Below are 15,485 nucleotides of genomic sequence, written 5' to 3'. Positions count from 1 at the left end.
ATCCATCCCCTCATCCAGGTCATTAATAAAAATGTTGAACAAAACAGGCCCTAGAACCGATCCTTGGGGCACTCCAACTTAACATCGAGCCATTGACCACTACTCGTTGCAGATGCAGATTCCTACAGATATAAAACAGATATCCATGGATCTGCTCTACCCATACAATCTGCTGACCTTGCAGTAATGTTGGGCTGAGATCAGTATGGGTGGATGCACCTTATGGAACCTAGGGAGCCTCCTGGTCTGATATCCCACTTGTCTTTGGCGTGACAGAAGGAACAGTCTCGGCCGGCATGATGATTGAGGTGTAGATCCCCAGAGATTACAGGGCTGCTTTAGAATCTTTCAGCAAATGCAGGGCTCTATCAGTCTTTATGCTGAACCTCTCAGAGCCCCTGAAGGGCAAGTCCTCAGTTATGGCTCACACCTCTTGAGGAGTAACAGACTCAAAGCCAAGATGCACTACACCACAAAGGCCATATACCTGGCAGCAGTGCCAGACCTGTCCATGGCTTCCCGTAGAGTTGTCATAGCCACAGACTAACCTTCGGTTATTATACCTTTCAGTTCCTCTCTGGTTTCACGTGGGAGCTTCGCCAGGAAGGCTGTCACCCTATCCCATGCCAAAACATTGTATTTGGCAAGTAATACTTGGCAGCTGGCCATCCTCAAATGCAATGAGGTGCCGAATGTAGGTGTCTTCCAAAAATATCATTTCCCCCATCTCATTGCCTTCCTGCCTCTTTCCAATGTATTAAATACTGTTGGCCACATTAAGCACTAGCTGAAATATTCTAATTCTTTCTGCAGTTTAGCTGTTTCCAAGTACTTCACCCAGCTACAAAACCTAAAAAGTATTTGACACACATAATACCTTCCTTTTTCACATGGAATCTAAATCTATCGACCGCAGTCCCCAAAGCCTTTCAGTTTATTCCAGTTTCTTTGCTCTTTGGGAGTCATGTTACATATGGAAATAAATCATCAAATGAATTGTTCATGCTAATATCTGCAAGGCACGTTGGCTGACCTGAGCTTCCCCATTATCTCGACAATCACAGGCTTAGACAAGCTTTCTGATTGTGTCTTTCCTGAAAATCTGCCTTGGGCTGTATTGCGATGAGGCAGATGTTTCACACCGCACTGCTGCATTGTCCTTCCCTTACTTTTCCAGAAGATGTCAATGCAATTTATCACATTAAACACTAGATTAACTCAATCCTATTGGCATTAACTGTCTGTTTCTATTTCACACAAGCCAGGCAAGGGATGAAGAAGCATTCAGACTTGCTGCCAGAATTCAATCAAACACAACTCTGGAAACAGAGCTAATTATTTTCAGCTGCTCTTAGAAGAGAGTTTCCTTGCAGCGTGGTGGATTCCTGGGCACACAATGGAAACCAGTACTAATCCTTAAAATCATCCCGCAGTAAAACTGCTTTGTAAATTGTTTCAAGTGAGCCTGACTGGAAAAGCACACCTTAAAATCAATTACTTTGATGTTAGTGTAGAGTGTAAAAGTGCAAACGCCACAGAACAGGCAATTTTTTCAACTGGAGTTTAAAGAGTCAGTGAGTGCATGTCAGACTGGTCCTGCCTAGGGCTGTGTCATTCTTTTTCTGTTAGCTGTAAAAATTAAATTCCTGGGGCACTACCCAGCACTATCCAGTTCTGCTATTCTCCCTGGCCCCATATTTCTTACACGTGTCCTTAGGATGTTTTACACTTTTAAGTGGTTTAACAGTGTCACTCTCTAGTGATGTGTGGATGGCGTCAGAGATGAGAGAACTGGAAGGGACCTTGAGAGGTCATCGAGTCCAGTCCCCTGCCCTCACGGCAGGATCAAGCACAGTCTAGATCATCCTTGACAGGTGTCTGTCTAACCTGCTCTTAAATATCTCCAGTGATGGAGATTCCACATACCCCCTAAGCAATTTATTCCAGTGCTTAACCAGCCTGACAGGCAGGAAGATTCTCCTAATGTCCAACCTAAACCTCCCTTGCTGCAATTTAAGCCCATTGTTTCTTGTCCTATCCTCAGAGGCCAAGGAGAACAATTTTTCTCCCTCCTCCTCCCCCTTTTAGATACAGGCAGTCCCCGACTTACGCGGATCCGACTTATGTCGGATCCGCAGTTACGAACGGGGCTGCCCCAGAGTACACGGACTGCGGGACCTCGTGGTCCTGCCGCCTGTGTACTCTGGGGCTTTGTTCTGCATCTCCCTGGTCTGCAGACCAGGAAGACGCAGAGCAAAGCCGCGGAGGGGCTCGGGCAGCAGGGCTTTGCAAAGGGCTTTGCAAAGCCACGGGGGGGGGGGGCTCGGGCAGCGAGGCAGCCCAGGCGCGCCTGGACTTCCCCGCCGCCGGCTTCCCCGCGGCTTTGCAAAGCCGACGGGGGAGGCTCGGGCAGCGGGGCACCCCAAGCGCTCCTGGGCTGCTCCGCTGCTGGCTTCCCCGAGGCTTTGCAAAGTGGCGGGGGGGCTCGGGCAGCGGGGCACCCCAAGCGCGCCTGGGCTGCTCCGCTGCTGGCTTCCCCGAGGCTTTGCAAAGCGGCGGGGGGGCTCGGGCAGCGGGGCACCCCAAGCACGCCTGGGCTGCTCCGCTGCCAGCTTCCCCGAGGCTTTGCAAAGCCGCGGGGGAAGCCAGCAGCGGGACAGCCCAGACGCCCCGCGGCTGTCCCGCTGCCGGCGTCCTCAGAGGCTTTGCTCCCCGTCTCCCTGGTCTGCTGGTCTCCAGCAGACCAGGGAGACGGGGAGCAAAGCCGCGGAGGACCCAGGCGGCGGGACGGCGGGGCGTCTCGGTCCGCCGCCCGTGTCTTCCTGGTCTGCTGGGGTAGGGGGGGGGAGCGCAGCTAGTATGCCCACCCCCCCAGCAGACTTGGCTTTTCTCCGGACGCCTGTGGCAGAGCAGCTGGGGTGCTGCCGGCTGGTCCCGCAGCGCCGCTCTGGGCGCTACTGGTCCAACCCAGCAGCACCCCAGCTGCTCTGGTCCTGATTCAGCCGCTGCTGGTCAGTTTCAGCAGCGGCTGAATCAGGACGCCTGGGGCAGAGCAGATGGGGTGCTGCTGGGTTGGTCCAGTAGTGCCGAGGAGCGGCGCTACTGGAGCAACCCAGCAGCACCCCAGCTGCTCTGCCCCAGGCGTCCTGATTTAGCCGCTGCTGAAACTGACCAGCGCTGACTACAGGAAGCCCGAGGCAGAGTTGCTCTGCCCCGGGCTTCCTGGAATCAGCTGCTGATCAGTTTCAGCAGCAGCTGACTTGGGGACGCTTGGGGTTCTTAAGTTGATTCTGTATGTAAGTCAGAACTGGCGGTCAGTTTCAGCAGCGGCTGAATGTGGACGCCAGTTCCGACTTACATACAGATTCAACTTAAGAACAAACCTACAGTCCCTATCTTGTACGTAACCCGGGGACTGCCTGTACTTGAAAACTGCTATTATGTCCCCTCTCAGTTGTCTCTTTTCCAAACTAGACAAGTCCAGTTCTTTCAGTCTTTCCTCATAGCGCATGTTTACTAGACCTTTAAACATTTTTTTTGCTCTTCTCTGGACCTTCTCCAATTTCTCCACATCTTTCCTGAAATGTGGTGCCCAGAACTGGACACAATACTCCAAGTGAGGCCTAATTAGCGCAGAGTAGAACAGAAGAATGACTTTGCATGTCTTGCTTACAACACTCCTATTAATGCATCCCAGAATCAGGTTTGCTTTTTTACAACAGTCAGACTGTTGACTCATGTTTAATGTGTTGTTCACCTAAATCTCTTTCAACAGTACTCCTTCCTAGACAATCGCTTCCCATTCTGAATGTGTGTAATGTATTGTTCCTCCCTAAGTGGAGTACTTTGCATTTGTCCTTATTGAACTTCATCCTGTTTACCTCAGACCATTTCTCTAGTTTGTCCAGATCATTTTGAATTTTAACTCTATCCTCCAAAGCACTTGCAACTCCTCCCAGCTTGGTATCACCTACAAACTTAATAATCGGACTCTCTATGCCATCATCTAAATCACTGATGAAGATATTGAACAGAACTGGTCCCAAAACAGACCTCTGCGGAACCCCACCTGTTAGGCCTTTAAGCATGATTGTGAACTGTTAATAACTACCCTCTGAGAAAGGTTATCCAGCCAGTTGTGTGCCCACTTTACAGTAGCTCCACCTAGGTTGTATTTTCCTAGTTTATTGATAAGAAGGTCATTCACCGTGTCAAATGCCTTACTAAAGTCTAGGTATACCACATCCACTGTTTCTCCCTTATTCACAAGACTTCATAGCCTATCAAAAAAAGCTATCAGATTGGTTTGACATTATTTGATCTTTACAAATCTATGCTGGCTGTTACCTATCATCTTATTATCTTCCAGATGTTTGCAGATGAATTCCTTAATTACTTGCTCCATTATCTTCCCAGAAGTTAAGCTGACTGGTCTATAGTTTCCTGGGTTGTTCTTATTTCCCTTTTTATAGATGGGCACTAGATTTGCCCTTTTCCAGTCTTCTGGAATCTCTCCCAACTTCTATGACTTTTCAAAGATGATGGCTATAGTCTCAAATACCTCCTCTATCAGCTCCTTGAGTATTCTAGGCTGCATTTCATCAGGCTCTGGTGACTTGCAGACGTCTAACTTTTCTAATGTGAGACCTGTGGAGCTTGGTGCATGAGCCTCTACCACATGAGCTAAATGCACTAAACTCCACAGGTCTCAAGTTTAACTTTTCTAAGTAATTTTCAACTTTCATAAAGCATGCTCCCCATTTATGTGAATCTTTAAAAGGTCAGACCAAAGGTCCATCTAGCCCAGTGTTCTGTCTTCTAACAGTGGCAAATGCCAGATGTCCTAGAGGGAATGAACAGAACAAGTAATCATGAAGTGATCCATCCCCTGTTGCCCATTACCAGTTTCTGACTAACAGAGGCTAGAGACAGCGTTCCTGCCCATCTTGACTAGTAGCCATTGATAGACCTAACCTCCATGAATCTATCTAGCTCTTTTTTTGAACTCTGCTAAAGTCTTGACCTTCACAACATCTTCTGGAAGAGTTCCAGAAGTTGCTATTTTTGAACAGCAGTGTCTGCCAGAGTCACACACATGCCTTATGCCTCCTCATGCCCCCATGTGAAGGCATAGAAGGCAGGGAAATTACCTCTTACTGCCAGGGTAACAAAACGTAATTTCGCCAGTGTCTGACTTGCTAGACTCGAGTTCCAGCTAAAGTCCTTAAAGTTTTTTTTCCAAATCTCCTAAGATTCTACCTTTGTTAGTCTTTTACTTTTATTATTTGAATGTGTCCTATAGCTTGTCAAACCTAAAGCTGCTCTCCAAACCCTCCCCCTACCTCCCTCTCAAATCCTCTGGCTTCAAACCTTGTCTTTTATATCCCAAGTGAGTGCTCAGTCTGCCTGTAAGAGATGTGAGTCTGAACTGCTATCTTCTGACAGACCCTGTCATGGAGTGTGGGGAGTCCTGGGCCAGCAGATAGAACACGAGGTTTATTCGTTGACAGGGACACAGTGTAGAATAGGGTTGATGTTAACACCAGAACCAAGAGCAGGCAATATTATTCCTTTCAGGGAGAAGGGGTCCCTGGCCCTTCCCCCCCCACCTTTCTGCTCTAAGCCCCTTCGCTCATCCTACCCCAGCAGAGACTGACACTTCCCCCAGGCCTTAGTCCCCAGCCTGGTGCCAGCCCCACCTACCTTTTTTTCCCCTTCCTGGGCAGCAGTTGTTATCTCCTATGTCTGGCCCTCAGGTGTGAGAGGCCAAAAACACTTCTGCAGTGAGTCATCACCCTCCTCCAGACAGTGTTACAGCGCCCAGGACAGTAGGAATCACACACAGCACAATAAAGCAACACAGCAACATGATCCCTGCTACATCACATCTCTGCAATACCATCCCTGCTACATCACATCTGTGCAATACAATCCCCGCTAAGTCATACCCCTCTAGCAGTCCAGCCTGCATCCTGCAGCATCCCACCTAGCAGGCAAGCAACACCGAAAATCTCTGCCAGAAAAAGTGTCACTCAAGTCCAATCCAGCGTCAAAGCTATCAGTGGCACCAATGTCAGATTCCACCCATCAGACACTGAAGCAGGGCCCTTTGAGCACTTGGGCAAGAGTTCAAAAAGAAGCTTTATGTCCTCACATGAAGAAGGAGGCTGGAAGACCTCAGGAGGCAAGCCAGCCATGACACCAGAGATGAATGGAAAGGGACAAACTGCATTGCAGCAGGCACCAGGCCTGGTACTGGAAGTATTCCAAGCGATACCAATTCTGGCACAGACAATGCAAATTCAGAGAACTCCAGAGTCACACTCAAGACCAAAATATGTGCCAGCACTGAAAGGGTAAGGCTAGGCTGTGGGAGATTTTCGGGGTATCAGAGGTATCCTGAAAAGCTCCACCGCGTCCAGGGAACGCATTTGTTCTTCTGCTTTTTTTGTGGAAGAGCAAATATGCTCTTTCAGAAGCCCCTGTATTCCTCATTCTACAAGGAAGAAGAGGGCTTCCGAAAGAGGGTTTTTTCCCCAACATTTGGTCCAGTCTAGAAGGGCCAAATGTTGGAAAAGCCTCTTCCGACAAAAGAATCGGAAAAAAGTACGCAAAACGTGGAGCGCATTTTGTGTACCCTTTTCCGACAAAAACTTGTAGTCTAGCCATACCCAAACCATCCTTAATGTCAGGCCACCCAGTCAGACAGTGCTGCCTATACAAGAGGTGTATTTCTCATCCCCAGTCCCAGGAAACAACTTTGCATTAGAGTCAAGCAGAAATTCATGTAGGTCTATGAGACATGCCACTGAGAAATCAGAGAACCTATACGGAGCTTAAGCACCAGTGTGCCAGGATTGGCAGCTAGTAACCAGCCAGCCCTCCATACACAGATGAAATGCCATGGGGCCTTACTGGAGCCATTCAGGCCTGCTTTCCCGAGTCCACAGGAGGGAGCTATTTCCTGTCGTTGCAGAGGAGGAAGTCCAATAGTGAGATCTCAGTTGCAAGAATGTGAAGTACAACACTATTTGGAGACTGAACAACCCCTCACTGCCTGAAGACCTTTTCTGGTTGGCCCAATGGGAGGCAGTAGTTTCAGCACCAATTTCAAGACCTTCCAAGAGCTCTTGGTGGAGACAGTGGACATCCTGCAGATTGAGACTTTGGTCATCGCCAAAAAAATTCAAATTCTTAGATGTTTTGTTAGTCGCTTGTCTCTCTAGAATTGTCTGCACAATAAATGAAGTTCTTCAAGTGATGGTTCCTGACAGTGTTCCACTGTGTCGTGCATCCTAGAGTTGTAGCATCTGTTGCTCCATGTATGTGCCCTTGTATCACCACATGGTTTCGACTGCAGTGAGAAAGGGTGAGGCACACTGACTGCTCTCATTGTCTTTTCACCATCAGAGGTCCCAGTTCAAACGTATGCTATTCTCTCATCCCGTGTGTAGAACTGTCCCATTTTCACCTCAGCCAACGTGTACATTTACCTGCCTTCTTCCCTAAGCCACATACCTGAGCACCATGCAGGAGGCACTGGGAGGGTGGGAGAGGAGCGTGGACTGAGCAATCTCAGGAAGGGTGTGGAAAGAGGCAGGAAAGAGATGGGTCAGGGGTGGAGCAGGGTTGGGAAGAGGTGGGGAAGGGCCTGGACGGAAGGGTTTGAATGGGGGTGGGGCACAGGACTGAGGTGGGTGGGGTTTGGGGGGGTCTGCAAACATTTTTAAATCAAAATGGGAGTCCTTGGGTTGCTAAAGCTTTAGAACTCCTGTCTTAAACTGTTTCCCACTGTAGCGTTGAGGATTAAGGGCCAGGTTGCTGCCACGCAGAGGCTTTCTAAGAGAGTTTCAGGGAGCATTACACTCTGCTATCAACTGCCAAGTCTGTCTCCACCCATTGGGGTTCGAGTCCACTCTACAAGAGTGCAAGCATCAACTACGGCTGAAATCCATGATGCGCTGCTCATGGACATGTGTGGGACAGGCATGTGGAGTTTGGAGCACATCATTTTCTCTCATCACGCTCTGGTTCAAGACTCTGTGACAGATGCTTCGTTTGGTATGACCTGTCCTCCATTCCATGGTTCCATCACCTCTGTCGTACCTTCCTCCTACCTATTACTGTTGTCCATCACCCTCATGGAATACAATAGGGATTATCTCTTGCAGGATGTTCACTGAAATATGTGGCCCCTCATCTGTATTCCAGTCCCATCCTCCTTCCCCTCTTCTGTGGATCTGTCCGATTTGTGCTGGCATGGTCATTCACTCAGCCCTTTATTGCGTTGGTTGAAACCATGATGCGGAGCAAGCATGTGTGCCCACACAGACAGTACTACTTTCAAAAGCTCCCACCTGGACATGGCACACATGTGTAACTCCCTGGCTGGAATACAGATCGGGAAAACACATCCTGAAGAACCTCAGCATCTATGGTAGTACCACAAGATACATTCCTAAAGAAAACAAAGGAAACTGAAAGCACTGAGCCCCCGCTGTTCCCTGGTCAGCCACTGTCACTCAGGCCCTGCTTTACCTTTGCTTTCTCAAAGTCCAAGTCCTTGCCAATGGTTGTGAGCAGGCGGCAAAGGCACTCCAGGGACTCCTCATCATGGTTCTTAAGCAGCTTCACCACACAGTCATGCATGATGGCTTCTGTCAGCATTTTCAGTTTGAAGAGCTCACCAATGAATTTGATGTTTCCAATGGATCTCCGTCGAGCCTTGTCCTTGGCCTCCTCTAGCTCGTCATGGAGCCGTGTCTTCTCCTCAGGCTGTAAAACAGAAAGGGGAATTCTAGAAAGCATTCACAAGGAAACCGTACGGTCGCACAGGTTTCTGAAATGCTAGAGTGACTGTTGTTCACATCCCCACTCTCTTAACTCTCAAAACTATGAAACCCGTGATCCTAATACACGTAATTCTGAGCTAACAACAGGAGCAGCTTATGGGAGTTTTCCGAGGGTGTTGTTCAGATGGAGGAGGAGGGATTACATGACCCTTTGGGTAAGTTGTTGTCTGTAGTGTGTGTGTTTGTGGTGTGCTTGCTTCTCGTCTGAAAGATACCAGGTGTTAAGCTTGTTTCTATAGAGGATCTATGCTGAGCTTGTTTGTTTGCAGGACTGTGTGCTGAGGGTAGCAGCCTAATAGGCAAGGCAGAGAGCATCTTAACAAGGCTTTGATACCTAATCCCTTTAACACCCGTCAAGCCTTAACCAAGGGCAGGGCTACTTAGGAAGACCAGGACTTTAAAAAGACTGCTCCTAAGTGAACAGAGAAGCTACTGATCAGGAGAAGCTTTTGCGTGGGAGTTTAGAGGAAGCTAAAAATACTTAAAATACTTTAAACTTAAAAAAAACACTTAAAAGACTTTAAACTTCTTTAAACTAAACTAAACTAAAAATCACCACCTTTTAAAAAAAATCAAGGAAGGAGTTAGCTTTAGGAGTAAAAAGAGGATGCAGGCAGAAGCACAGCACAGAATGGGAGCTATCAAATTTCTTGCACCCAATGTAGCATGTATGACTACCTGCACTATGGACTATTCAGTGCAAGGAGCTCCTAGCCTTCGGAGACTATGTATGGGCTTTGCAGACCAGGGTGGCTGAATTGGAGGAGCTAATGGAGGCGGAAAGGTACATAGCTGAGACTTTCTGGGACACAGTAGAAGGGTAAGAACCCCGGTCAGACAGCCTCTGTGCTGTTGAGGCATGTGAAAGGCTCAGGGACGGAGAACATCCAACTGGAGCACAGGAAATGGTCCTATAGTTGGGACTTCCCTTCCATAGGATGAAGTGGTACCTCTCACACTGTTAGGCAGACACAGGTGGAGGTAATGGACAGCTGGGTTTGTGATGACTGGGAGAACCATATGGTGACTTCCCTCCCTGGTGTGAAGGTTGTGGATCTCTTGAGACATCAAGATAGACTTACGTGTAGTGCTGGGGAGGAGCTGGTGGTTGTGGTACATGTAGGTACCAATGTCATAGGGAAGGAAGAGAGAAGTCCTAGAGGCCAAATTTAGGCGCTAGGTAAGAGACTGAACTTCAGAACCACCATGGTAGCATTCTCTGAAATGCTTCCAGTTCCATACGCAGGGCCAGGTACATAGGCAGAAGTCCAGGGTCTCAATGCATGGATAAGACAATGGTACAGGGAGTAGAGGTTTAGATTTATTAGGAACTGGTGAAACTTTTGAGAAGGGAAAAACCTATACAGGAATGATGGGCTCTACCTAAACCAAAATGGAACAAGATTACTGGCACTTAACATTAAAAAGCTCATTCAGCAAGGCCTGGGGGAACGCTGACATATGTGGAGGAGCACATGGACTGGACAGACACATCCCTTGGGGGAGGGTCTATAATAGAATTTCTCTACGTCCTAGAGGATGGAAGATGATGAAATATGGGTAAGATCTGATGAGAAACAGTCAAATGAAAAAGAGACCCATCCTTGCCATTCATGTAATGGCAGACCGGTTTTCAAGTGCTTACATACACATTCTAGAAGTCTAATTAACTAAGGGGGGGTGAACTAGTGTGCCTCGTATTAAAGGAGGATTTCAATATAATAGACACAGCAACTTGGCGGAAAGAGGATAATCAATGAGAAACAATAATACCAGGGTACAAAATATTTTGGAAGGAAAGAACAGGTTATGCTGGTGGGGGCATGGCATTATATGCGAAAAAAAGCATAAAATTCACTTGGAAATAATGAGTATAATGTAATTTAATTTAATTTAATATCGCTTTGGCAGAAAAAACACCGCAGTAGTCCAACATCGTGGTATTTAATTTCATAAAGGGGAACTACACAAAAATGAGGAGGTTAGTTAAACGGGAATTAAAGAAGTGAAATGCCTGCAAGCTGCATGGAAACTTTTCAAAGACAAGAGGCTCAACTTAAATGTATACTCCAAATTAAAGAAACATAAGAGAACCAAAAAAGAGCCACCATGGCTTAACAGCCAAGTAAAAGAAGCAGAGAGAGATAGAAAGGCATTGTTTAAAAAGGGAAGTTAAATTGTAGTGAGAAAAATAGAAAGGAACATGCACTCTGGCAAATGAAGTGTAAAAAACATAATAATTAGGAAGGCCGAAAATGAATTTGAAGACCAGCTAGTGAAAACCTCAAAAAGTAACAGCAAAGAAAAAAAGTACATCAGAAGCAGGAAAACCCATAAAACAACCATTGGGGAGGGAAGGATAGCTCATTTTTTGAGGAGTAACGTTAGTTCAAATCAAGGGGTTTCGTTCCAACTAATGTGTCCCAGCACACACTTTCACTTTCGAAACAGCTGTTGAGCAGAGTAACGCGCCGGCGAGATCGTGCTAATGAAGCGCGGGATATTTAAATCCCCGCCTCATTAGCAATTTCGGTCGCCTACATTTGCATCCCTAGTTCGAATTAGGGAGCATGTGTAGATATACCCTGAGATAGGTATGAAATGCTAAAGGAGCACTCAAGGATGATACATGCAAAAGAAAGCATAAAATCCACTTGGAAAAAGGAGCATAATTAAATTTAATATCGCTTTCGCAGAAAAAATACCTCAGCAACCCAATACTGAGGTATATAATTTCAGAAAGGGAAATTTTCTGAAAGGTCATTGAGGAGAAACAAAAGGTATTTTTTGTATTATTCTTCATGGATGAAGAGGTGAGGGAGATTCCCAAACCTGAGTCATTGTTTTTAGTTGAGAAATCTGGGGAACTATCCCAGATTGAAGTGTCATTAGGAGAAATTTTGTTACAAACTGATAAACTAAACAGTAATAATTCACCAGGACTAGATGGTGTTCACCTGAAAGGACTCAACTGTGAAATAGAGGAACTACTAATTCTGGTTTGTAACCTATCTTTTTAATCATCTTCTACACCAAGGATAGCAAACGTGATGCTGATTTTTAAAAGGGATTCTAGAAGTGATCCTGACGATTACAGGCTGATAAATCTAACTTTAATACGGAACAAATTAGCTGAAACAACAGTAAAGAACAGAACTGTCATAGATAAACATAATTTGTTGGAGAAAAGCCAACATGGTTTCTGTAAAGCAGGGATGGGGAACCTTTTTTGGGTTGGGAGCTGCTGACCCATAGAAAAGTCAGTCAGGAGCTACACACACGTGAGAAGCAAAAAAACAAAACAAACAAAAAAACCCCAAACCCCTCACTGACGTTCCCCTCACATACCAGAGTGGGGCCCAGATTAGTAGATTTTGTGTGCTCCAGCCCTGAAAGGAGGCAGTGGGGGCTGGAGCGCTGCCACAGGCTCCTTAATGCTGGGGAGGGAGTCCTGAGCCTCGAGGGCTGGATCCAGGCAAGCTGGGGGCCACATCCAGCCCCTGGGCCTTAGGTTCCCCACCTCTGCTGTAAAGGGAAATCATGGTTCACCAATATACTAGAACTCTTTGAGAGGGAGGGGGGTATCAGCCAGCACGTAGAGAAGGTGGATCCAGTGGATATAGTGTACTTATATTTCCAAAAAGCCTTTGACAAAGTCCCTCACCAAAAGCTCTTAAAAGCAACGTAAATTGTCATGGGATAAAAGGTCCTCTCTTGGATTGACAATTAGTTAAAAGATTAGAAGCAAAGGACAGAAATAAATGGTCAGTTTTCAGAATGGAGAGAGGTAACTAGTGGCATGCCCAGGGGCCCATACAGGGAACAATCCTATTCGAAAAAGTCATAAATGACCTGGAAACGGGTAAACAGTGAGGTGGCAAAATCTGAAGATAATACAAACTGCTTAAGATAGTTAAGTCCAAAGCAGACTGTGAAGAGCTTCAAAAAGTTCCCACCAAACTAGGTGAACTGGGCAACAAAATGAGAGATGAATTTTAATGATGATAAATGCAAAGTAATGCACATTGGAAAACATCATCCCAACTATACGTATAAAATGATGGGGACAAAATTAGCTGTTACCACTCAAGAGTGAGATCTTGGTGTCACTGTAGATCAGGGTTTCCCAACCTATGAGTTGGGAACTAAATATGGGTTGCCATTACATTTCAAAGGGGTCGCCAGGTGTCTCCCCAGGTGTCTCTTAAGGAGCCATTCACACATTTTTTGAATTGCCCTGGGTTACCAAGTCTTCCTGAATTGTCAAAATGGGTCCCCATCTGGAAAAGGCTGGGAACCGCTGCTGTAGATAGTTCTCTGAAAACATCCACTCAATGTGCAGTGACAGTCAAAAAAGCCAACAGAATGTTAGGAATAATTTACAAAGGGATAAAGAATAAGACAGGGAATATCTTATTGCCTCTATATACATTCATGGTACGCCCACATCTTGAGCACCGAGTGCAGATTAGGGATGTAAAATCCCGTTTAATCAATTAAACATTATGCAGCTTAAACGGCTGCAGGAGGGGGTGCTCTGGTCGGGCAGGAGTGTCCACTGCCCACCATGGGGCCAGCTGCTCTGGCTCAGCCAGGCCCGCAGTACAGTGCTCCCCACCTGCATCGGGTAACCAGTTAAACAGAACTGGGAAGTATCACCCGGTAAGGGTGATGCTTACTGCTTAACTGGTTAATGATTCACATCCCTGGTGCAGATGTGGTTGCCTCATCCCAAAAAAAGATATCTCGGCATTGGAAAAAGTTCAGAAAAGGGCATATTAGGAGAGATTAATAAGACTGGGACTTTTCTGCTTGGAAGAGATGACTAAGGGGGGATATAATAAAATAAAGAAAAAAATCATGACTGGTGTGGAAAAAGTGATTAAAGAATAGTTATTTACTCCTTCCCATAACACAAGATCAAGGGGTCACCACATGAAATTAATAGGTAGCAGTTTAAAACGGACAAAAGGAACTATTTATTCATGCAACTCACAGTCAACCTGTGGCACTCTTTGCCAGAGGATGCTTTGAAGGTTCTAAAGAGAGCTAGATACATTCATGGAGGATAGGTCCATGACTGGCTAACTTCCAGGATGGTGTCTCCAGCCTCTGTCTGAAGCTGGGATTGGCGACAGGGATGGATCACTTGATGATTCCCTGTTCTGTTCATTCCCCCTTTGGGGCACCTGGCATTGGCCACTGTCAGAAGAAGGAATACTGCGCTAGAGGGACCTTTGGTCTGACCCAGTGTGGCTGTTCTTATGATCAAGTAGCTTTTTATGAAACTGCACCACAGCAACACAGGAAATCAACATTTTCCAAAGCCCCCACAGCAGCCCTGCCACAGATCGGAGGTATTTTATAAAGAATCTCACAGCGGTAGCAGCTTCAAGCTCTTTCTGCTTCTTCTCAAAAACATCATCATCGGCTTTGTCTTTTTCAAATTCCTTCTGGCAACGATTCAGTAGCAACTTGCGGAAATTTACTGTGCTCCCAGGCTTGTCTGTCATAGGTACTTTCAGCTACAGCCCATGGAAGAAAAACACAGGGACAATGCAGTTAAACCTTGCAAACAAAAGGGTTTGATCTACATAGGTACATTTTATCATGCATTCTATAGCTAGTAATAGCAGAGCGTGCAAACCTATTACAGTTAAACATCCTGCCAACGTTTTCATTAGACAAGCACAACTCAGATGTGAAATTTGTCATCAAACTAAACCTTGTTTCACAGCATACTAGCCTACAAAGAATCCTGTTTAAGAGACATGATTTTTTAAAATAAGAACATTGTAAAATATGGATCTTTGTATGCATTTCAGAGTCTACAGCTATGTAACAACAGTACACATTACTGTTAGTAAACATTCACAGAACAATCCTGATGCTGCCTGTGTAACAGTACAAACTAAGTAGATAAATCTTATCAGGTCCATGATTTTCAGGGTTCATTTCAGAAATGTGCCACACTGGGGCAGTGCTCCATCAATGACAAAAACAGGGATTAACCCTTGGAAAAATAAGGGTCTTTCCCCAGATTTTTACAGGTAAATGTTTCTTACCTTAAGTTTGGTGTGATTCGGCCCTCCCCTATCTCGCCTGAAACTTTCTGATGCCTGACATGGCTTTTCTGGAGGCAGTGCTTCTTGTCTGTGAGTGACAAGAGGTGCTATTTCTGGTAGGATTAGTTTTTTCCACCACTACCTCTCCTTTTTTCTTTTCCCTCCACTTCTCTACTTCTCCCCCTCTTTTTTCCACCCTCAATCTCCATTCTTCCTTCCTGCATGTTAACGTTAATAACATGGCCAGCAATTCTCGACTGTATTGTTTGTCATGGTGCAGCAATTAGGATAAAAATCACTCATGCTCTCTGTGGAACTAAAACTGCATGGCCAGGGCACAAGTCTGTGGCCTGAAATGAACTCTGTATTTGATTGTCATTTCCAAAAAGGCATTAAACTCAATCATACATCAGTAACAGTTCTTAACTCGGTCTCTCCATTTCCAAATGGCACTTGCACCATTCTGTTAGGGTGTGTCTACACAGCAAAGTTATTTCGGAATAAGGGCCGAAATAATTATGCGAGCGTTTACACGGCCATTCCGTTATTTAGAAATAATTGTGAAATA

The 15,485-nt window shown here is 46.0% G+C and overlaps 1 protein-coding gene across 24 annotated transcripts in view; it reads right to left on the bottom strand.

Annotated features, from left to right (window-relative positions):
- EIF4G3 (eukaryotic translation initiation factor 4 gamma 3) overlaps positions 1-15,485 on the bottom strand; it is a 320,226-nt gene that overhangs the window by 76,536 nt on the left and 228,205 nt on the right. For all 24 annotated transcript variants that reach the window (XR_016347803.1, XM_089773141.1, XM_089773132.1 and 21 more), the window contains 2 exons: positions 14,231-14,377; positions 8,539-8,775 (listed from right to left, as the gene is read on the bottom strand). Coding sequence is in view for 23 of the 24 variants with exons in the window: in XM_089773141.1 (XP_089629267.1) it covers positions 8,539-8,775; positions 14,231-14,377 (384 nt within the window). In the remaining variant the exon portion in view is untranslated. The remainder of the gene's footprint in view (positions 1-8,538; positions 8,776-14,230; positions 14,378-15,485) is intronic.

This window comes from Pelodiscus sinensis, chromosome 24 (genome assembly GCF_052426305.1).
Source record: "Pelodiscus sinensis isolate ZL-2025 chromosome 24, ASM5242630v1, whole genome shotgun sequence".
Classification (NCBI taxonomy): Eukaryota; Metazoa; Chordata; order Testudines; family Trionychidae; genus Pelodiscus; species Pelodiscus sinensis.
Note: the sequence above shows the minus strand (reverse complement) of the source record. Positions and strands in the feature narration are given on the sequence as shown.